The 22,204-nt window shown below is 56.5% G+C and overlaps 1 protein-coding gene across 2 annotated transcripts in view; it reads left to right on the top strand.

The window, feature by feature from the left end:
• The window catches only part of Stk32b (serine/threonine kinase 32B), a 284,998-nt gene that overhangs the window by 211,782 nt on the left and 51,012 nt on the right, over positions 1 to 22,204 (top strand). For both annotated transcript variants that reach the window (XM_077110167.1, XM_077110166.1), the window contains exon 5: positions 16,682 to 16,719. In XM_077110167.1, the coding sequence (XP_076966282.1) occupies positions 16,682 to 16,719 (38 nt within the window). The remainder of the gene's footprint in view (positions 1 to 16,681; positions 16,720 to 22,204) is intronic.

Raw genomic sequence — 22,204 nt, 5'->3', positions numbered from 1 at the left:
TGATTCTGGAGGCCGACAAGTCCTAAGATCTGCAGGGTGAGCAGCAGGTTCGGGTCCCAGAAGAGCTGATCATGCAGTTCAAGTGCAAAGTCCGGGAAACGCCCAGGGGTCAGAAGACTGTTCAGACAGTCAAGCTGGAAAGAGCGCCAGCCCCTTTGTCCTGGGCAGCCTTAACCCATAGGGTGTGTTTCCTCAGTGTACCGATCCAGTGGCTGGCCCCACTGCACTGATGGACACCCCGCCCCAGTGCTGACCTCTGTTCCACTGGAGGAAGCTCTGTTAGTGTGACTCAGGCCTCTCTGGGCTCCTGGCCCTCTCCACCAGGAGCGGTAGATGGAATCCTGCCTGCTCGGCTCTGTCCTGCCCACAGACCACGTCTTCTGCTCTTCCTGGTGCTACACATCTGACTAAGCAGACCCTCTCCATGCAGAGAGCTCTCCGCTCGCCCAGAGTCCCCACGGCCAGTGGGCACCTCGCCTGTTGGCTGGGCACAGGCCACAGGCCCTCTGGCCCTCCTGTTCTGCTTCATCCTCCCTCACTACTCTTCCTGGTGAGAAAGGCAATATTTTGGCCTCTGATTCTATTCCCCTTAATTTTTGTTATTTGTACTAATAATTATATGTTCTTCTGGAGTGCAACGTAGTGTTTTGACACATGAACACATCGAGGAATTATTAAATCAGGCTAAACGCATATCCATCACCTCAAATAGCTATCACTTCTTTGAGGTGAGGGCATTTGAAAGCCTCTCTTTCAACTGTTTTGAGTATCCAATACATCACCTGTAGTCACTTTACTCATTTATTTTGCTCCTCAGTCATGACTACTTGGGTGATAAACGTGCCACTTACCAAGGATCCACTCAAGACATTCCTGAGTCACACTTAAAAGAGTGAAATTCTGGAAGTTTAAAATTCAGAGGAAAGAAGTTTGCCCCAAATTCTGAGTGATGGAGAGAATTTTAAGAGACATTCCAGAACCAGGGCCAGGCTGACCCCAACCCCCACTTAGGGAGGACAGAGGAGAGGACAGGAGGGAGGAGCAAGCAGCACAAGGTCACAGAGAAGGTGCTGAGCAGGTGGGGGACAGCAGCCAGTGCCCACGCCAGACGTCCAGAGCTTCCCAGCCCAACCACAGCTGCCAAGTCGCTGCAGCCAAACACACCAGTCCACCCATTTCCCCTGCATCAGTCTCTGGGGAAACGGAGTCAATAGGATGTATACAGGGAGTTGGCTCCCCATATCCACAGGATCCAGATCCATTGATTCAACCAGTCACAAATTCTTAAAATGTGAAAAATATTGCCTCTGTACTGGACGCGCATCGGCTTTCCTCCCTGTCATTATCCCCTAAACACTGCAGGTGAGCATCTGCTCACATAGCACTTGCAGTGCATTAGGCTTTGTGAGTATTCTAGAGACGACTTACACCATACAGAGGATGTGCACAGGTTCTTGGCCAGTTCACACTATTTTATACAGGGGACCTGAGTGACCAAGCTGGCTTCCAGCACCACAGTGAAATGTCTGAGATAATCACTTGTCATTTTATTTTGGCTCCTGGGTTGGAGTCTGTGATCAAGGGGTCCTTTGGGCTCTGGCAAAGCAGACATCTCGGCAAAAAACATGTGGCGGAGCAAACTCCCTGCATCGCCCAGGAAGCTAAAAGGCACGGGAAGCACTTAGATCCTGCAGTCCCTCTCCAGGGCACGCCCCCGATGCCCCAAAGACCTCCCAGTAGGTCCGCATCCTGAAGGTCGGGAGCACCTCCCAACAGCACCACTCTGGGGACCAGGCCTCAACACTCGGGCATTTGGGGGACTCCTGTTCAGGATCCTGGGCCCAACCTCTCCCTGAGGCTGGACACACTGTATCTAGAAAGAGATTTATTTTAAGAAACTGGCCCACGTAGCTGTGGAGGCTGCCAAGTCTGAAGTCTGCAGGTCGAGCCAGGAGACTGCAGGCTCGGGGACAGCCAGGGTGGCAGCTCAGTCCTGGAGGCTGCGGGCAGAACTCCTCTCACCAGTGAAAGCCAGGGTTTTATTTTATTTGGGGTACCATCTGATTTGATGAATCCCACCCCATAATGGAGGGCTGTATCCACTAATGTAGATATTAATCTTGTATATAAACACCCTCATAGAAATATCCAGAATAAGGTTTGACTGTGCATCTGGGCAGAGCGGTCCAGCAAAGTTAACACATGAAATCAGCTGTCACCCCGCCTCCCGCGTCCATTTGTCTCTCCTTTGTCTAGATGCGTCACTTCTCACTGGGAGCCCGCAGCTCGTTAGCTGTTTCAGTTAATGGTCTGCCTCCCTGGGGTGGAGCACAGGTTTCCCGAGAACAGGGACCGCCTGCTTTCTTTTCGCCCATCCTGGATCCCTAGTACCTGGAACAACTGCAGGTGCTCAAACACTCTGCTTAGGATGCTGCAGGAGGCCAATGAGCTGGTGAGGCTGAGAATAGGGCTGGATTGGTGCCCCTTCATGTGAAAGTGTCCCTGGGCTGGGGAAGAAGTAGGCTCAAGGCGGTTCCTGCCTGGGGTGGGGGATGAAGAGAGCCTGTGTCCTGGGTTCTAGTATATAATGTGGAGCCACCAAGAATCTCACAGCTGGAGGGCTGAGGAGGGGTGTCCATCCCATTGTTGGATGCACTTGAGCACAAGCAGGCACGGGCAGAGGGGACGACAGATGGGGCTGACCAGGACTGCAGCACAACCCAGAAGGGCCCAGGAGGATCAGAACGGAGTGCTGAGTGTGGCTAGGAGGCCAGAGAGGGCGCTCCCTCCAGACACACGGTGGGGGGGCATGAGCTGGGCTTCTTTCTCCCAGTGGCTGGAGGAGCAGGTCAGGAGCCCAGGCCTGCCTGATGCCAAAGGTAGACAGTGCCCTGGATCGTGCTGAGGGTGGAGTGAGGCAGCGGATGTCACACTGTCTGGCGCAGCACAGCTGTAATAAGTTAAGGCCTCCCAGGTCACCCAGGCAGAGGGGGCAGAGTGGGTCAAACCCATGACTGAGTCCAGAGTTCTGGGGGTTCACTGCAGTGCTCTGCTGGCTATTGGCTGGTTTATGAGGCCTAGGGAACCTCGCTGGAGAGGCCCGATGCTCCCTCCGCCATGCCCTGATTCTGCATTGCTTCCTTACATCTATCCATCCATCCATCCACTCATTCATTTGTTTAGTCATTCTTTCATTTGTTCATTCACCTATCTACCTCTCCATCCATCCACCCATCCATCCATATTCATCCATTTATTAATCAATCTATGCAATAAACCTCCATGGAGCACCCCCTTCTAGTGTGGGAGACGCACAGTGAACAGGTCTGGAGTGGCCCTACTCATGCTGAAGTAGGAGTAGGGAGTGTCTGAGTGTCTAGGAGGTGTCACAGAGGCTGCATGACTCGGGGACTTGGAGGAATCCGAGTTCTCCAGAGGAGAAATAGTCATAGGGTTCGCAGGAACCCGTTTTTAGAGCATAGTGGTGTGAGAAGTTCGGGAAGTGTAAACCCTTGGGGAGATCAGCAGGGTCGGCTGCACAGCCAGCAGCAGCCGGGCCTTCAGGACCTTGGAGAGCGGACGAGCTGAGGATGCAGCCCTGGGTCAGGGTCTTCCATAGCTGGGACCCAGGGCGGAGATGCTGAAAACCAGACGAAAGCCACACAGCAAGAGCGCCTCCTTCCTGCTCAAGGGCAGAAGGAATTTGTCCTCTTAGTAGCCGGGCTTGGTCATTTGTTTCCATTTGTCCATCTTGACTTCCATGGAGGCAGATTGGGAGTCTCTCCAGAGCTTCCAAACTCTCCTTCTTGTTACAGCTCCCCGTGGGAGAATTCTCCAGACTGGGTCAGGTGTCAGGTGGGGCGCTGGCTGTCGGGTGGGCTGCCCACAGGCTCTGACTGTGCAGCCACTTGGCGTCCTGTGCACCGTCCATAGAATTTTTTCCTCTCCGAGCAAGTAAAGCTCCTGAATCAGCTCTCTTGGTAAGACTCTTATTCTGCCACTCCAAGGAACAGCCAGGTGCCATAGGGCATGTTCCCCTCAGTCTCCAAGGGTTCCTAAGGCACCTTCTTACGGATAGGACCAAGTGGCTGGCCAGGAAAGCTGAGGGCCCAGGACAGGCCTACAGCTGGCACCTATCCACCTCCATGGCCATGCTCTCCACCGGGAATTTCCAGCCCAATTATCAACACGTGTTTCAGGAAATCCCTGTCCTTCCTTCAAGCAAGACCTTCCTCGGCCTTTTCCACCCCAGCGACTCGTGACAGCCTGTACCAGTGAGCTCCCCTCTTGTCCTGCTGAGCCCCTAGGAAGTGTCTCTGGCACACCCCCCCCCCCCCGACGCCTGTTCCAGATCTTGACCTCAGTTCCCCTGCAGTCTGAGTGTGTCACCCCCTGGCTGGGACTTGTCAGTGTCCCCCACAGTCATGCTGCCAATAGCTTCAACCCTTATGATCTCTGCTAAATCTGCTGCCACCAGAGTCTACTTCCAGTGATGGAAGAGGTCCCCTAGAATTAATTTCTGCCCAAGACCTCGAAATACGACTCCATTTGGAAACAGGATCTCTGCAGACGTTATTCATGTAGAGATGGAAAGGGGGCCATACTGGATTAGGGGGAGCCCCAAATCCAGTGGTGTCCCAAGACAGTGAAGGACACACAGAGACAGAGGGGAGAGGGCCCTGAGGAGTTGAGGCAGGGAGGGGAGGGAGTGGTACTGTCACAGCTCGGGGCACCAGGGACCACCTGCATTGGGAGAGGCAGAAAGCCCCCTCCCCTAGAAACTCCTAAGAGCATGGCCCTGCTGATACCTTGATTTTGGACCACCCAGTTGTGGTGATTTTCTACAGGAGCTTATCTAAGAGACTAATCCTCTGCCTCTAGACTCTCACCTATCTGCACACTACTGGCGCTGGTATTTAAATAGCCTTCTATAACAGACTAACCTTCTCTCCAGACAACTTCCTGCCAGTCCTTTAAAGAAGAAATGCTCTGGGGCTGGGGTTGTGGCTCCGCAGTACAGCACTTGCCTAGCAGGTGTGAGGCACTGAGTTCGATTCTCAGCACCATATAAAAATAAATGAATAAAAATAAAGGTGTTGTATCCAACTACAACTAAAAACCATAGATATATATACATAAAAAAGAAGAAATGTTTTGCTTGTCATGAATAGGAGATGGTTGTCTACCTTATATGGGTTTGAATGGTAGCAGTACACTGCTCGTAGTTCTGAAGGCTGGGAAGCCCAAGGTCCCTGGAGGGGCCTGGTCCTCACAGATGGCAGCTTCTGAGTGTCCTCACCTGGGAGAACAGGCCAGGCAGCTCCTCTGACCTCCTTAACAAGGGCGCTAACCCACACTTGGGGGCTCCACCCCCGTGACCTGACCACCCCCTAAGGACCCCCACTTCCTTTAATTGAATAGGGAGTTAGGTTTTGACATTCAGACCATAAAATAAATACAGTGAAATCAACCCAAGGTCAGGGCTGGCCAGATGCTGCTGCCTGCCAAGAGCGCCAGTCCCTTCTTCATTAAGAGGGCAGATCAGCCAGCGCCTGGCGTCAGATACAGGACACAACTGAGCTCCCTTGAACCTAATTAAAGGACTGAATGAGGATCTAGAGGACAGCTTCCTCATCCGCAGTCCAGTGAGACTGAGTGAGGCTGGTCTGTGCCACCTCAGTCACTCCCTAGCCACCCCTCAGCCCCCCACCTCCGTGGTCTTCGCGAGCCCCTTGGTGAGGCCTCAGCGGACCCCTGCCACGTGTCCTCCCCTGCGCCTGCCTGCCGGCCCAGCCTCACCCCCTACACTCCTGCTGCCCACACGGAGCCCTTTGTCCCTTCCAAGCATCTGCAACGCCACAGGACAGCCCCTGGCCCTTGTGTGCAGAGCGTGAGCAGGTTCCTGGCGGCTCCCGCCTCCTTCCCCGGCCCCCGGGCCTTGCTCTCTGTCCCCTGCACCTCCTCATGCTGAATGCGCCTTGCTGCACCGACTCCTGCCTGGTCAGCCTTCTCTCATCTCGTCTCTGGAGCTTTTTGTTCTGTTCTCTGGGCCATTTCCTTGGCTTTGCTTCCTAACCACCCGCTGCATTTTTGTCCCAGGTCTGTGTACCCTGGTGTCAGACGCTCTCTCCAGACCTCACGGGTTCCTCTTGTGATTGGCGATGCGGTGACTCCTCTGACCCCCTGAGGACAGTGACTAGTAACATGTCACTCATGAACACAATGAAGTTTCCTGTCTTAGTCAGCTTTTCCATCACTGTGACCAAAAGACTGGACAAAAACAATTAGAGGAGGAAAGGTTTGTTTTGGCTCACAGTCTCAGAGGTCTCAGTCCATAGAGAGCAGCTCCATGGCTCTGAGCCTAAGGTGAGGCAGAACCAGTGGCAGAAATCACGGCAGAGGGCAGCCACTCAGGACATGGCAGCAGGAAGCAGAGCTCAGCCTAGGGACAAAATCTGTACTCCAAAGGGCAGTGACCCACCCCTCCAGCACACCCTGCTGTGTGCAGTCACCACTCAGCTACGGTTGCAGGTGTGTGCCACACATCCAGCTTATTTTTTATTGGTGCATTATAACCATGTGTGATCCTGGGGCTCATTGCATACATGAGCACCAGGTGCTTTTCCACATCTGCACGAAGGCGACCTGACCCACCTCCTTCCCAGCACCTTCTCCTCTGCCGGCCTCCCGCTGATTTGTTGGCTCTGCTCTGTTGACCTCCCTTCCATTATTACTATCATCATCATCATCATCACTTTAGCTAGTGTATTATAGTTATATACTTATAAGCAGGACCCACTGTAGTATGTCACTTATGAACACAGCATCATCTGTGGGTTTTGTCCCCAGTGCCTCCCCCTGCCCAGCTCCCCTCCCCCTGGCTCCCCTCCCTCTGCTCTTGTGCTCTCTGTTTTTATGGGGTCCCCTTTCTTATTCCCTTCCCCTCTCTATCTCCCACCTAGAACAGAAAGCATTCAACCCTCAACTTTCTGAGTCCGCCTTGATTCACTCAGCATGAGACTCTACAGTTCCAGATATTTAACAGCAAATGACTTCATTTTATCCTTCTCTATTGTCGGGTAAAACTCCATGGGTCTACAGACCACATTTTATTTATCCATTCCCCTGTGGACGGGCCCCGGACTGGTTCCATAACTTGGCTATTGGGAGTTGTGCTACCATAACTACTGATGTGCCGTGTCCCTGTGGAGTGCGGACTTTAGGTCTTTTGGCTAAAGACCGAGGAGTGGGATGGCGGGGTCGTGTGGAGGTTCCATTCCTAGTCTCTTGAGGAATCCCCACACTGCTTCCCAAAGTGGTTGCACTGATTTCCAGCCCCACCAACAACATGTAAGTGTGCCTGTCCCCACGGCCTCACGCAATTCATTCTTATTCGTGTTCTTGATGATGGGCATGATTCTTCCTCTATAAGGTGGGGTGACAGCACACAGGATTGATGTAAGAACAGGTGATGCCCGTGGACAGCACCCACAACAGAGCCATGTGTCAACTGTAGGACCGTCCTCCTTCCTGCAGGGGCTCCTGGCTCCTTCCCTCTGGGCTGTGGGGCAAGGAGTGAAGAGAGAGTCCCCAGGTCCCGCTCTGTGTCATCCATGAAGCCGAATCTCAACACCTGGCAGAAAAGCCACATGCCTTTCCACTGGCCTCAGTGCTGCTGCTCTCCTTGGGACCCTGGGGGGCTTCCTGACTTGGGAATATAAGCATTCTTAAATGTTGGATGCATTTATTAGGCCAAGGCTGGACGAACTGTTTTCTATGCATCATTGCACTTGATTCTCACAACGGCCCCCAGAGATGGGTGGACACAATTAGCCCACCGCCCAGGTGGGGAGACCCAGGCACAGAGAGGCTGCCAGCCCAGGGATGGCTCCTTCCAGATGGAGTTGAGTTCCCTCCCCACGTGGACTGTCTGGGGCTCTGTGACTTATGCATCTTGGCAGCATGTCCCCCTGGGAGATCGTTACAGAGAGCCTGAGCCCTAAAAATAGCAGCTCTTAAAATATTAATTCACCATAATGTCTCAACACAGACTCTGCATTCCTAGTAAAATCAAAGCAGGGACATCCCTCCTTATGGGGGGCACCCTGGGTCCCGAGGCCACCACGGGTGAGTGGGCAAGTGTTGGGGGCATTTGCTTGTTTCTTTTCTGGCTAATCTGCACCTGCTGTGCCAGCGTGCCCCACACCCACACCAGTGTCCTCAGGCTGTGAGTCACAAGGTGATTATCTCCCACCCCCATCATGCCAATCAAATTGAATGTGCCTGGCCCCACGGGAGCCTGAAGGACTCAGCAGATAAGACACAGCCATCCTGCCTGTTTCCCGAAGGGGCCAGGGCAGCCACTGAAGCCCCGTGGCTTAATGAGGCTATGCCTCATGCTGGGGCTAGAGATTAAGAACCCTCCCAGGATTCAGCCAGGGCTTACAGCCTTTCATTGTGAGCTAACTCAGGCACCAGGTCTTAGTGTGTTTTCTGTTACTACAACTGAATGCAGTAGATTGGGTGATTTATAAAGAATAAGGGTTTAGCTCACAGGTTCCGTGGGCTAGTCCAGTGTGGAGTTGCTGGCATCTGTTAGGAGGCCTTGTCGCTGCCTCCTACAGTGGCACAGGGTGTCACATGGGAGACAGAGCATGCTGGTAGGTGGGCTCTCTCCTCCTTTTCTGGTCCAGCCTCTGGTCCCATCCTGGGAGCTCCTCCCATTCAATCCTAATGGGCCCCATCCCAGTACCATCAGCACATGAGCTGGGCCTGAGGTTTCCAACACACGGACTTTCGGGGAGCACTTTCCAACCCGAGCTGGCTGGCACAGGGTGAGTGTCAATGGCTGTGTGTTGGGTACCCTGAAGAGCTCCAGCCCTTGGGGCTCCCTGCCACACGCGCTCAGACTCCAGTAGGAACCTCTCTTGAGCGTAGATAGGACACAAACTTGACCTCTCACCAGCGCTTGTCTCAGTGGGAACGGGGGCCTCCTCTGGCATCTTCCCAGAAGCGGGGTGCTGGGGAAGAGCCACAGCAGCCCCAAGGTGCAGCCAGGACCTGCTGCTGGGCCAGAGGAAAGGGCCCCGAGTCTCCCTGGCGACTCCCCCGCTGCCCAAAGCCAGGGAAGTAAAATGGAGGGGGCGGAGTCTGGGGAACACCAGGCTGTGATTAGCTGCCCCGGCAGGGAGTGTGGGGTCCCCTGTCTGGACCAGCAGCCTGAGCCCCAAGCAGGGACCTGAGGCTAAATGGCACATGCACATACGCCTGGGTCTTTCTCAAGACCCGCGGACTGAGATGTCATGCAGTTCAGGCAGGGTCCACCTGGTGCCTCCTGATTAGTGACAGATTCAGTAATGTCTCCAACTGCCACTGAGCACCTACTGTGTGTCGGGCTTTGTGCCGGGCCTGCAGGGCCAGCTGTGGGCCATGCTCCAGTGGACTCAGCTCCTACTGGGAGAGGAAACATCAATGACATAATCACTCCGGCACAGATACCCATGTGGTCCCCCTGCAGCAACGAAGAGGAAAACGCAGACAGCAGCCTGGTCCCCAGGGCTTCTGGGGGAACTTCTCAGAGGCAGTGACACCATGCCGAGAGCTGGCAGGTGCAGAGGGCTGGCCTGGTGGAGATGGGTCAGGTCCGCTGCAGGAGGGAGCTCACAGGCACAAGGACTGCGATGTGTTTGTGGTCAGTCAAGTGGCTCTGCTGCCCAACGTCTCTGCCCCACCCAGAGGCTGGGAAAGGATAGCACCAGGTTCAAATCCTGCTGCGGCCGTTGTTCACCTGGGCCTGAGGGAAAGCCCCCAGCTTCTTCCCTCATACAAAGAAGACAGGGCTGGTTTTCTGAGCCCGGCAGGTAGGTTCAGTGACCTGCAGGACAGGAAGGGCTTTGTGGGTGGTAAAACTGCACGAAGGTGAGAGACAGGCACAGCCACCTGGGAGTCAGCTATCTGTCCTCCTGTCTACCACCTCCTGATCCGTCCAACCTCCTGCTAAGTGGGGGTGGCACAGAGTGGAGAAGCACTGAGGCCCTCCCCCTGCTGGGACCTGGGCTAGGTTCCTGCAGTACATTAGCTCACTGATTCCCTGTTTCGCAGATGAGGAACACGGAGCCCTGCACAGCTCAGTGAGTAAGGATTTCAGTGGTTGTTTGTGTTCCTGCCTTTAAAACCTCATCAGTCCCCACAGGCTGTCTTGGGCACTTCCCTCCCACGCTCCTGGGCTTCCCAGGGCTGCTGCCATGGCTCTGTCTGTAGAAGCTTGCCCTCTGGTGAGCAGGCAGCTCTGGACAGACCTTCGCCATTCTGCTTTCTAAGAACCGACTGGGGAAACTGATGCGGTCTGAGCTGGTTGGGAACGTGACCCACTCCTGCACGGAGGAATCCCCTGAACCCAGTGTGTCCCGGGACATGTGTGTGAATCCTGAAGGCTCCCAGATCTCCATGAGATGCACCTGGGAACAGCAAGCTGACTGCCCCAGGGAGGGCACAGCGCCCACCGTGCTGGTGTGTGTTCTCGGCAGGAGGAAAGCAGCCAGCCCCCCGCATGGCTCGGCCTCAAGGATGGAGCCAGAGGGAGATTGAGTGGCAGCATGGGCCTTCTGTGAGGCAGAGCTTCCGAGACAGGCCCCGTGTGCCTCTGAAGTTTGCTTCTCACCCTTGGCACAGCCGTGACTGCTTCATTCACGTACCATGACAGAGCCGGCGGCTGTCCCCAGCACCCCTAGTTGACAGATTTAGATGTTGACAACCACATCTCATTGTTCCCTTTTCATTTCTGAGGTCACATTGGAACACAGAATCCCAGGGCCTGCCCACCAGTGCTGTAGGCAACAGAGACCATAAGGGGATTTAGGTAGAGGAGGGACAGGGCCGAGTTCGGCTTTGGGAGGCCATTTGGGTCATGTTAAAAGAGAAATCGCAGCCTTATTTGTCAGGTTTTCTGTACCAGATAAAAAGCACTCAGAAATGCAAATAATGTCATTTTTAAGTGAAGTATTTGTTGTGCGTGTCTCCCTGAATCAGTGCTGCTGGCTTTAGGCCTCGAGATCCCTAGTTCCCTTCCAGGCCACACCCCAGCCCGAGAGCACAGATCTGGAGAACCGCCCCTCCTCTGCTGGCGTCTGGTCTCTGGAGAGCCACAGGGAGCCTGGCACACGGTCGACCCTCTCTGAATGGCTCTTTCCTACGGCTGCCTCGGGGAGCTGTGTCAGCACTGAGCGAAGTGTCGTGTAAAATGAGCCCACCGTCCCCAGCCCTGTTCCCTGCCACACGTTGTGAAATCCACAGACTGGGCTTCAGTGCACACCGGCCAGGACAGCTTCAACCTCGCCAGCCCTGCCACTGACATGAGGCTTGGTGCCCGGGTGAGGTCCATGACAGCCCTGCCGCCACAGGAAGCAGGAGAAAGGAGGGCGTTCAGTGAGCAGCGATGCGTCTACATTCTTGTTACTGATTCCACAAGCTGGATCCCTGCCAATGGAGTCCAACGTCAGAGAGCTCCTCAGCCGCCTGCCCCCCATCAGCTTACCCCATCAGTGCTGGCCAAGCCAGGGGTCGGCGGCCAAGGTGACTCCCTGTAACGGCCTCCCATCTCCTTCCCAGCGCCTGCACTGTGGGCTGGGCCTCAGCCCTGGCAGCCTTGGCCCTGCTCTATGGCAGCAGCAGGTCTGCCTCCCTGTGCCACCCTGCTCCGGTCCCTCCCAAGAGGACTAGCTCTCCAAATCCTCGCTGAACCACATGGAGCAGGTGTAACCACCCAGCATACAGCTGGGGGGACCGAGGCTCGGGGTGGCCGGTGGGCTCACGTCTCCACGGCCAGCAAGAGGCAGGCTGGGGACTGGTCTCTTGCGTCTGTCTGCCCCTCCGACCACCCATGCACACCGACAGCGCGTCCCCTGCACTGGGTGAAACGGACCCAGATGTCCACTGCACCAGCCCAGCACCCAGCCCTTTCGCCACTGGGCTGCTCTTGCTTTTGCTGCTGGGCAAGATGGCAGCAGGCACCCTCAGAGGCTCCACAGGGGTGCGGGCAGGAGCGTCCTCACGACCCTCCGTGGCAGCCTGGGCACGGGCTCTGCTGGATCACGGCCACGTCCCTGTGGCTGTAAAATGGCCTGGCTGACATTTGACAGCGCGTTTTATCTGGGGGCCGGGGATAATTCGAGAGCAGGGTTGGGTAGCCTCTCATGCATGCTTTCTGTCTCACAGTGTCATTTTGCCAGCTCTGAATTTATGAGTTTGGCCTCAGAAAACATCGTCCCATCCGTCCCCATCCACACCGCTCTTCCAATGCCCTTTCTGGATGTAGGAGCCCATTTTCAACAGGAGGCCGCTCTGGAGCTGAGATACAATCACTGTGAAAAATAGGCCTAGCGGAAACGGCCCTGCAGCTCTGATAAGATGCTCTGCCATAAAACGCTCTGCTTATTAGATTCCCAGTGCCTCGGACCCGCGGCCTCTTCCGCACGGCTTTGCCCCATGAGTCTCATGGAAAAGCAACCAAATTCATCTTGCTCAAACTTGGAGATTCAGAGCTCTCTCCTTTAAGGAGAACCTCTCGCGGCCCGGCGCCACCCTCGGCACTTGGACCTGCGGCATGGCTGCTCTGGGTTCCTGCACTCAACTGCACATGGTGGCTGCTGTCACCACCGTTTCCCAGACCAGGAAGATGAGGCTTGGAGTAACCCACCCAAGACCACAGGGTCTCAGCCTGGGTGCTGCGTCTGCCTCGCCAGTCCGCACAGCTTGGTGGCTTAACCACCCACGCTTTTCCTCTCCAGCCACGGGCCAGGGTGCCGCCAGCTCTCCTGCTCCTTTGCTTCTGGTCTCAGGGGACTGCAAGCCGGTGGCCCTGGGCTGCATTCTTCCCTGGAGGCCAGCATCCTCTCCCAGCTCTCACGGTGGTGGGCGGAGCTCTGTCCCTGTGGCTGGAGGTCCGAGGTCCCCATTCTCCTTCTACTCACTGGCCAGAGGCCACCAGACTCTGGGGGTAGCTGCATGTCCTGCCTACGGCCCATTCCCACCTGGCAGCTTCCATCCCAAGCCAGGAAGGCGGTCCTCACCCAGTCTGCACTGGCTAGCATAATCAGGGGCAGTCACTTTGCCATGTTACAACAGATCAGGGAGTGCCTCCCTTCACCTCGGCCATACTCCATGGGCCAGAAGCTTGTCCGTGCAACAGTCTCTCCTCACCACCCCAACCTCGTCTGCAAAGCCAGACCTGCCCCCTGTACCGTGCAGAGCCAGCCGCCCCTGCTCTGGCATGCCAGCTCTGTGCCACCCCTCTGAGAGGCTTCCCTGGCTGCGCACCAGAAGTCAGGCCCCTGTAGGACTCTGTTCCAGACCTGGGTCCCGTTTCTTCAAAGCACTTGTCCCAACTTGCCTGCTTGACACTTATTCACACGCTCTCTGTCCTGTCCCCAGCCTGCCAAGACACCAGGTCCTTTGGGCCAGGTCTGTCTTATTCTTTGTCCCTGGTAGCTACCGAGGGCCACCCATAAATGCTTGAGACTCTGCTCTGGGCTGAGAGGGCTGTAGAAGGAACCGGCCATGATCCAGACACTTACGCACTCAGCAAAGGAGGCAGAGAGGCGGGACTTGCACAGCGGGCAGCGGGGCTGGGTGAGCGTGGTCAGAACCAGGGAGCCAGTGCCAAGCTGGGCCCCTAGACAGGACAGCCCCCTTCCTTGGAGTCTGGGGTCTGGTGACCAAGCTGGTTGTGTCTGTCCCCCAATCCTCATGGACAAGATGCCATCAGCAGGGCGTGGGGGCTTGGAGGGGTGGTGGCCCTGTCTAAAGTTATTCTGTGGTGAGTGGGTGCCCTGGCTACCTCCAGAGGTGTGGCCCCTTCTCCTTCCACCACTGGCTTCCTGTAGCTGTCACAGCCAATGACCACAACATTGGTAGTTTACAATAACCTGAACTGCCCGGCGCCGTGGCTCGTTCCTATCACCCCTGCTACTCGGAAGGCTGGGGAAGGAGGATTACAAGTTTGAGGCCATCCTCAGCCACTTAGTGAGGCCCTGTCTCAAAATAGAAAGGAAAAAGGGCTGGGGATGCAGCTCAGTAGTAAAGCACCCCAAGTTAAATCCCCAGTACCAAAAAATGCACACACACACACACATACACACTCACACACACATACACACACATACACACGCACACACACACACACACATACACATACACACACATACACACACATACACACACACACACACATACACACCCACTCACATACACATACACATACAGATACACACATACACACACGCACACACACACATACACACACCCACTCACATACACATACACATACAGATACACACACATACACGCACACACACATACACTCGCACACACATACACACGCACACACACACGCACACACATACACACCCACTCACACACACATACACATACAGATACACATACACGCACACACATATACACGCACACACGCACGCGCACACACATACACACGCACACACACACGCACACACATACACACCCACTCACACACACATACACATACAGATACACATACACGCACACACATATACACGCACACACGCACGCGCACACACATACACATGCACACACACATACACATACAGATACAGATACACACACGTGTGCACACACACATACACACGCACACACACATACACTCACACACACATACACATACAGATGCAGATACACACACGCGCGCACACACACATACACACGCACATACACATACAGATACAGATACACACGCATGCGCACACACATACATACACATGCACACACATACACACACACACTCACACACACATACACACGTGCACACACACACACTCACACATACACTCACACACACATACACATACAGATACACACATACACAATACACACACATACATGCATACACACACACATACGCACACACACACATATACATACACTCACACACACATACACATACAGATACAGATACACACACGTGCGCACACACATACATACACACACTCACACACATACACACACACGCACACACACACATACACACACACATACACACACACGCACACACACACACATACACGCACACACACACACACACTCATCAGGCCCGTGCTTCCTCCACAGGCCCACGGGAGGTTCCCGGGCCTCCTGCCACTGCTGGCCCCGGGCCTCCTTGGCCTGTGGCTGTGTCACCCAGGGTCTGCCCCACATCTCCTCTGAGTGTCCACACCCCCGTCTCCTTCCCCTGTAAAGACCCAAGTCACTGGATTAGGGGTGGCCCTACATCCGGGAGAGTGTCCTCTTGACATCCTTGACTAAGCACATCCAGAAGGTCCCGTTTCCAGAGAAGGTGGTGGTGTTCTGAGGGCGGGGGACGGGAGTGGAGGACACTATTCAACCCCGCGCACGCCCGGGCATAGGTCTGTCATCCCACGCACCCCACCTCTGTCCTGGTGCTGACACTGTCTCGGGGCCGTGGCCCTCCCAGGGGTTTTGTGGTTTGTGGCCCTGGACCACAGCCCCCTCCTGCCTGGCCCCCATGCCCAGCCAGGCCACGCCAGCCGCAGGACACTGTGGGAGGAGCTCCAGCCTCAGCTGCGTGTGGACATGCTGGACACACACCTCGTTTCCCCTCTTCTCACGTCTTCTGAGAAACCTGCTGGGAGCCCCTGGGAGGGAGCCGGCATTTGCTGACTGGGTCCAAGCTTGTGTGACGTGGGGTCTTCTGCCTTTTGTCTTGTCCCTTCTCAAGATCGTCCTTCCCAGGGGAACCCCGTGGGCTCCCCAACCACCTCCCCAAATGATCCCCTATTCAAGCAGAGGTTTGGTGAACTTGGCAGCAGGCGCCCATTTACTTCATCTCATCAAAATCCAGCGGCTCAAAGGTCACAGTGAAAGTGAGAACTTAAGAACACGGCTGAGGGTCCCCTTCCTCCCAGGACAACACGGCCTTGTCACACGTGACCTCCGCGATACCTGACCAGCGCAGGAGCGACTGCTTGTTATGTGGAGAGAGCGGTCATGGGCCTCATCTGCTGGCCACAGCCCGTGTGGGGCGTGTGTCTGTCCACTCTGGTTCCCTGCGGAGCATCAGCAGGCTCGTGCCGTTAGCGATGAGTGGGATGTCGGAGCCTGCCAGGGTTTCCTTGTGCTCACAGTGACCAGCCGAGCCAGGGACAAAGAGCAGGGAGCTAGACCCTGGCCGAAGAGAGCCAGCTGGAGTCGGGGGCCTTTGCTATGATGAGGACGTAGCGCAGAACCTTCCAGAGCCCCCAGCCCTGGCTGAGCTGTGCGAGGCTCTTTGCTACCCAGGAGGGTCGGCCAGGCAGTGGCGCCCACAGGGCGGACACAGACCACCGGCCACTCTGCAGTCCAGGGTGACGGTGAAGACTGACATCTAAATGTCCGCATCCAGGGTTCCTAAGACCATGGAGGTGGGGCAGGAGGCCGCCCATCAGTGACGCTCAGAAGCACATTCTCCACCTGCTAGCTGCTCCAGAGGGCAGGAAGGAGGACAGGGCCCCTTGCAGGTCACACCCGCCCCCTCTGAGCCCTTGTGCGGGGAGGGACGAGCACACAGGGGGTTGTCACCTCTGCCCCGCAGCCTGTGACGTGCCTCTCAGTGTCCCCAGGAACACACTGCCAGCCGCTCTGTTTTCTTTTCCAGGGACATCAAGCCGGACAACATCCTGCTGGACGAGCACGGTAAGCCCGCGGGCTCTTGCAGGGACTCTCGGGGGAGGCTCGGCACTAGGGCTAGGGGTCCTGTCCTGGGGCTGGACTTTAGGGTCGACGAGGAGGCCCTGTCTGTCTCCTTCCTGGTGGATGAACATCGTGTCGTTTCTTGGTCTAGGTCCTGCCACGGTGAGTTAAGCTGAACTCATTGGGAAGTTGGCTCTGAAGTCGTTGCTGTTCATATTCTGGCTTAAGGGTGACGGGGTGCAGTGGGGACCAGCATGGACCTCTGGGTTTCCAATCCCAGTCCCCATCCATGGACCTGTGACTCAGAAGTCACTCACCTCTCTGACCCTCAGTGTCATCTTCTGTAAAATAGGAAAAAGTGCCCCTCTGGGGTTGCCATGGGAATGGGACACAATGGAGTATTTGGCAAGCCAGAGCTGGGTGTGGAGAGTCCCCGAGGCTGTCCCTGGTCAATGGCTGTCAGGACTTCCAAGTTCCCTTGTGCCTGTGACCAGGGTCCCTCCTAGGTTGGCTGAGGCCTGAGCTGGGGCGAGGTTCTGCATGCTGCAGCTCCAGGCAAGGCCCACATTGCAGGTCCACAGGCCACATCTGGAGCGGCAAGCCACCAGGTCAGCGGCTCACCCACCTGGCTCACCTGTGGGGACTTTGCAGGCACCAAGGGCCAGCCCTGTCCTCAGCGAGCCTGGGCCTCTGTCAAGGTCAGCAGTCTGGGCCGTGACACCTGGTGAGGTCTAAGAACCACAGGTCAAGAGCATGGCCCAAGACGCCCAGCGGACAGACAAGCGGCCACACTGGGGACGAGTGGCAGCTTTGCCGCCAACCTCACTGTAGCCTCAACTCAAATCCCTGGCGTGGCTGCAGGGCTTAGCCCGCCAGGCCTCTCGCAGCATGGGCTGGAGTGGGGAGCAGGATTCTTCCAGGGCTGTTGAGGCACTCACTCGGGGACAAGTCTGTCACCTCTTCTACTCAGCTCCTCCTGTCCCTTTCCCACCCCTGCAGGATAAGACCCTAGCTTTCTCTGGAAGCTCCTTTAGAACTTTCCATGAACTCACATGTGGCTGGGGGTGTCCCTTCCCATAGTGCACATTCCCTTTGTCTTAGTCCATTTTCTGTTGCTATAACAAAATGCCAGAGACCAGGTGATTTATAAGAACAGAGGTCTGCTTAGCTCATGGTTCTGGAGGCTGGGAAGTCCAAGGGCATGGTGCCAGCATCTTCTTGACATCTGGTGAGGGCCCCAAGCTGCATCTAACCTGGCACATGGTGAGACACAGCAAGTCTGTCAGCTGGGATCTCTTCCTCTACTTGTGAAGCCACTAAAGCCACCATGGGGCCTCACCTTCGTGACATTCTCTAATCACATCCCAAAGGCCCCACCTCCAGGTGCCAGTAACATGAAGTTGGGGATTGAGTGTCCAACACATGAGATTTGAGGGGCGCATTCACACGGGCACTGGGGTGCAGGAGTCGGGGCAAGGTGAATTTTCCAGCCACAGAAACCAGCCGAGCACTCTGGGGCGGGGGGGTTGAAAGCTCAGGCCCCTGAGGGGTCAGCAACTGCCTCAAGATGCCAGGGACCCGGCAGAGCTGAAACCCAAATCAAGGCTGCAGAGCAAGCAAAACCCAGAATCCTCAGCCCAGTCAGCTGTGTGCCCTTGGGCAGGTGGCCGCGCCCCTGAGCCCCAGCCAGTCCTCGGCCAGTCCTCAGCCCAGTCAGCTGTGTGCCCTTGGGCAGTGGCTGTGCCCCTGAACCTCTGCCCTCCCAGCTGCAAAGTAGAAGCAGTGGACATCCTTGCGGGTGAGGAAGGTCTAAAGGGAGGCAGCGAGGCTGGCCTTCGCGGCACCCGGAGCAGAAGCGCTCAGGCCGGGTGTCCCCTGCCCCTCTCTCTGTTCAGGGCAGCTGAGCTCAGACCACAGAAGCAGGGGCAGTGGTGATGGCCCCCCAGCTAAGGGGACACCTGGCTCTGAGGCCAGGTGAAAACCCACATTGGCTTCCACCCTGCTGTCTCCCAGGAAAACGTTGGCGCCTTTTGTAGATCTCGGGGCAAGAATTTAGTCATGTGCCTCTCTGGCCGTTGATTTCGTGAGTTCTATTTATGGACCTCACACTCCTGAGCCTCTGCTGTCACAGCAGCACTCAACAGCGCACGTAAGGAGGAGCCGCAGCCTGCGTGTTCCTCGGTGGGCACAGGCCACACTGGTGACACCCACCTCACCTCTGATAAACCACATCACCAAGCCACTGGCAAAGGGGAGCTCAGCGTTGCTATTTAAGGAGTCCCTCACTGCTGTCACTAAGGGCCATCTCAGAGAACAAACTGGTCAGCGGTGTTGCCAATGATGTCAGTGACCGCAGATCTGCTCGTCACACAAATCTCACGCACCCAGCAGCCTCCTGCTGCCCTGTCTGCTCTGCGGCCCGACCTTCCGGGTGGTCTCGGGTCTCAGAACCCGCCCCTCCATTCGCCCCGGGATTGGCGGCCTCTGAAGCCGCAGCAGAGACCGTGCGTCAGGTGGGGTGGAGCAGGGGGCTGGGGAGCCCAGGAGGGCAAAGGGCCCAAGGCAGCAGTGGTCTGAGGTGCAGGGGAGGAGAGCAGCGGCTGTTTCCAGCTGGCATCGTGAGGCTGGCAGTAAGTGACCCCGGCGCTGCAGCGGGAAGCACGGGAAGCGGTTGCTCGCAGGCTGCAGGGTGAAGATGCCCCGTGCCCAGTTGGCTGGGCCCGTCTGGGTCCCCAGCACTGAAGGCCACTGGCGGCCGGCTGATCATCACGCTGGCCCGCGCGTGACCACGCAGCTCATCCCGGCCCCTCCCGGCCCATGCTCTGGCAGGGTCACCCCACCTGGCCCCCTCACGGCTGCAGGAACTGCCCAGTCCCCCAGGCCTCTGCCCATGTCATGTCGGCCAGCATCCCAGGGGGCAGAGCAAGTCGCTGGCCAGACCAGAGTCAAGGGGGGTCACTGCAGCATGGCCTGGCCCCAGGGGTGACCCAGAGAGTGGTGAGGTAGCCAACACGGTCACTTACCACTAAGACCAACAGAAGCCACCGGGGAAATGGAGCGGGTCATGGGCTCGAGGGGTGGGTGAGTCCCTCTCACAGGGGCAGCTCAACTTCTCCAAGAGCGATGGAGAGGGGAGCCAGAGCCGGAAGGGAAGCACGCACATTGTGCCCTGTGGTGTCACGGAGGGCCCTGGTTCGATGTTCACGGATGACAACAAGGGGACGTAATCCTCATGTCCTTCCACACTCGGGAAGGTGGCTCCTTCGTCATGCAGACCTGCCACAGCCCAGGTGCTGAGCTGGGGACCAAAGGACGCCCAGCTCTGTGGCCACAGACCTTGAGGCCTGGGGTGGCAGTCCTGTCCCCGCTGCCATCACCAACAAGCACTCAAGAGCACGCCAAGCCAACCTGCAGAACGGTGCTGAGCAGTGGGACTTACTGCAGCTCCCAGGTGTCCTAGTGTGGCCAGGACTGGGGCGGGGGGGCGGGGCAGAAACCTAAACTGCCAACGTGACCCTGCAGGGCCGGGGTTGGGCTAGGGAAGCAGAAGGCAGAGGCCACAGAGTGGCCAGGGAGGGCTTCCTGGAGGAGGGCACGCCCACCTTGTGACCAGGGCCGTGAATGGGGTCCAGGGAGCATCTTGGGGGCCAGCACTTCAGAAGGACCTGCTCTTCACATGGACTGGGGGGACACAGTGGAGATCAGGACCCTGGCCTGGCTCTTCCGCACCTGGTGACAGCAGCCGTGTCACAGAGAGCTGGACACCTCCTCCCTTGTCAAAGCGTGCCAGGAGGCGAGACTCCAGGAATTTCAAAATGTGGGCAGGTGTTGTTTACGGCGCTCAGAGGCAGGGCCGGGGCAGCCGAGAAGGAAGTGGGGCCCAGACAAGCAAGGGGCAGAGGTGTGCTGCTGAGTCTGGGCCGCCAACAGCGGACGCCATCTCTCTAGAAGGGGCTTCAGGAGTTTGGGGACAAAGCCAGGGATGGTTTAGAACTGCTCAAGGTGCCCTTGGGAGGGCTGGGGGCTGTGGACAGGAGGCTTCTGCTTGACGGTGGTGGAGGGGAGGGTCGTGGGGTCCTAAAGACCTGGTGCGAGAGACTGAGGCCACCCAATAACAGCCCCTGTGCTTTCTAGGGTGGCCGTAATAAAGTCCCACAAACAGGGAGACTTAAGCCACAGCAATGCTGCCTCACAGGTCTGGGGCCTGGGAGTCCACAGTCAAAGTGAGGACAGGGCCGGGCTCCAGGTCCCTCTCCTGGTGGCTTCTGGGCAGGCAGCGGCTGGTCTAGTCCTCACACAATGTCCCCCCTGTGTGCATGTCTGAGTCCTGGTTTCCTATCAGAACGTGGGTCAGATGGGAGCCCGGTCTGTTCCAGCACAGCCCCGTCCTAACTAATGACACCTGCAGGCCACGGTTTCCAAACCAGGTCACATGCTGAGGTCCTGGGGGTTCAGATCTCAGTACATGAAGAGAGGCGCAAAGCTCAAGCCGCGCACCCCATCTTCTCCACGTGGGGTTTTTGTTAGACCAGGACGCAAGAAAAGACCACCGGCTCCAATTAAAATCAAATTAAAGCAAGCTTATTATTTCGACCGGCCGGGCTGCTTCTCCCTCCCAAAACGGCGGGAACAAGACAGCACCCCACCTTTCCTACAGCCCAGCTTTATAGCCCAGAAAGTTACACAAAGGGGGTTACAGATAACAGAACTCTGACAAGCATCACACTAATGGTACTTTACATTTTTTGCTGGCCCCAACATCAGAATTTATGAGGACCATTAGAGCCTCAGAGAGGGTCATTATCTGGCCAGGGAAGGCCAATATTTATGAGGTGTCACTAAGTGTCAGAGAGGGCTGCTATCTGGTCAGAGAGCCAGGCATGGGTGAGTTCAAGGCACGGGCAGGCATTCCAAGCAGGTTCAGAATTTGCAGTAATTTATAGTAAAGCCAAAATTATCTTTTCATGGCTTTGTGGCAAGATGGCTCCCAATTTTAATAAAAGATCAGGTTGGGTCTATCAGTTTTGACAAATAAGAAAACAAGAACGTGGCAGACAGAGGCCAAGACGCCCCCTTCTGTGCTGAGGAAGGCTGGATCTGTGTGAGAGCCAGAAGGGGCTCCCCGCCCACCCCTGGGGACCCGGAGGAGTCTGTGCTCCGCCAAGAGGAACCCCGTGGAACCAAGTGAGCGAATTGGGTTACTCCTGAACTCCTGAGCGGGGAGGGCTGTGGTCTAAACTCCCTGGAGTTCATCGCAGAACCCGGGACCGAGGTCATGGTTTAGGAAGAGCCCACAGGGAGGTGGTCAGCCGTGAGACCTGACCAGCGCAGAAATCCGGCAACGTTACCTGGAGAGCCACAGAGTGGAGAAGAGGTTATGGAAACAAACTGCAGCTCTACCAAAGCCTTGGGGCAGGGGTTTCCACTGGCCCTCAGCTGGACTGCACGCCGAGGCGGAGCTTCATGGAGTCCCAGGGCATCCAGGGGC

This window comes from Callospermophilus lateralis, chromosome 8, assembly GCF_048772815.1.
Source record: "Callospermophilus lateralis isolate mCalLat2 chromosome 8, mCalLat2.hap1, whole genome shotgun sequence".
NCBI lineage: Eukaryota > Metazoa > Chordata > Mammalia > Rodentia > Sciuridae > Callospermophilus > Callospermophilus lateralis.
The sequence above is the reverse complement of the archived record's forward strand: the minus strand, read 5'-3'. Positions and strand labels throughout refer to the sequence as shown.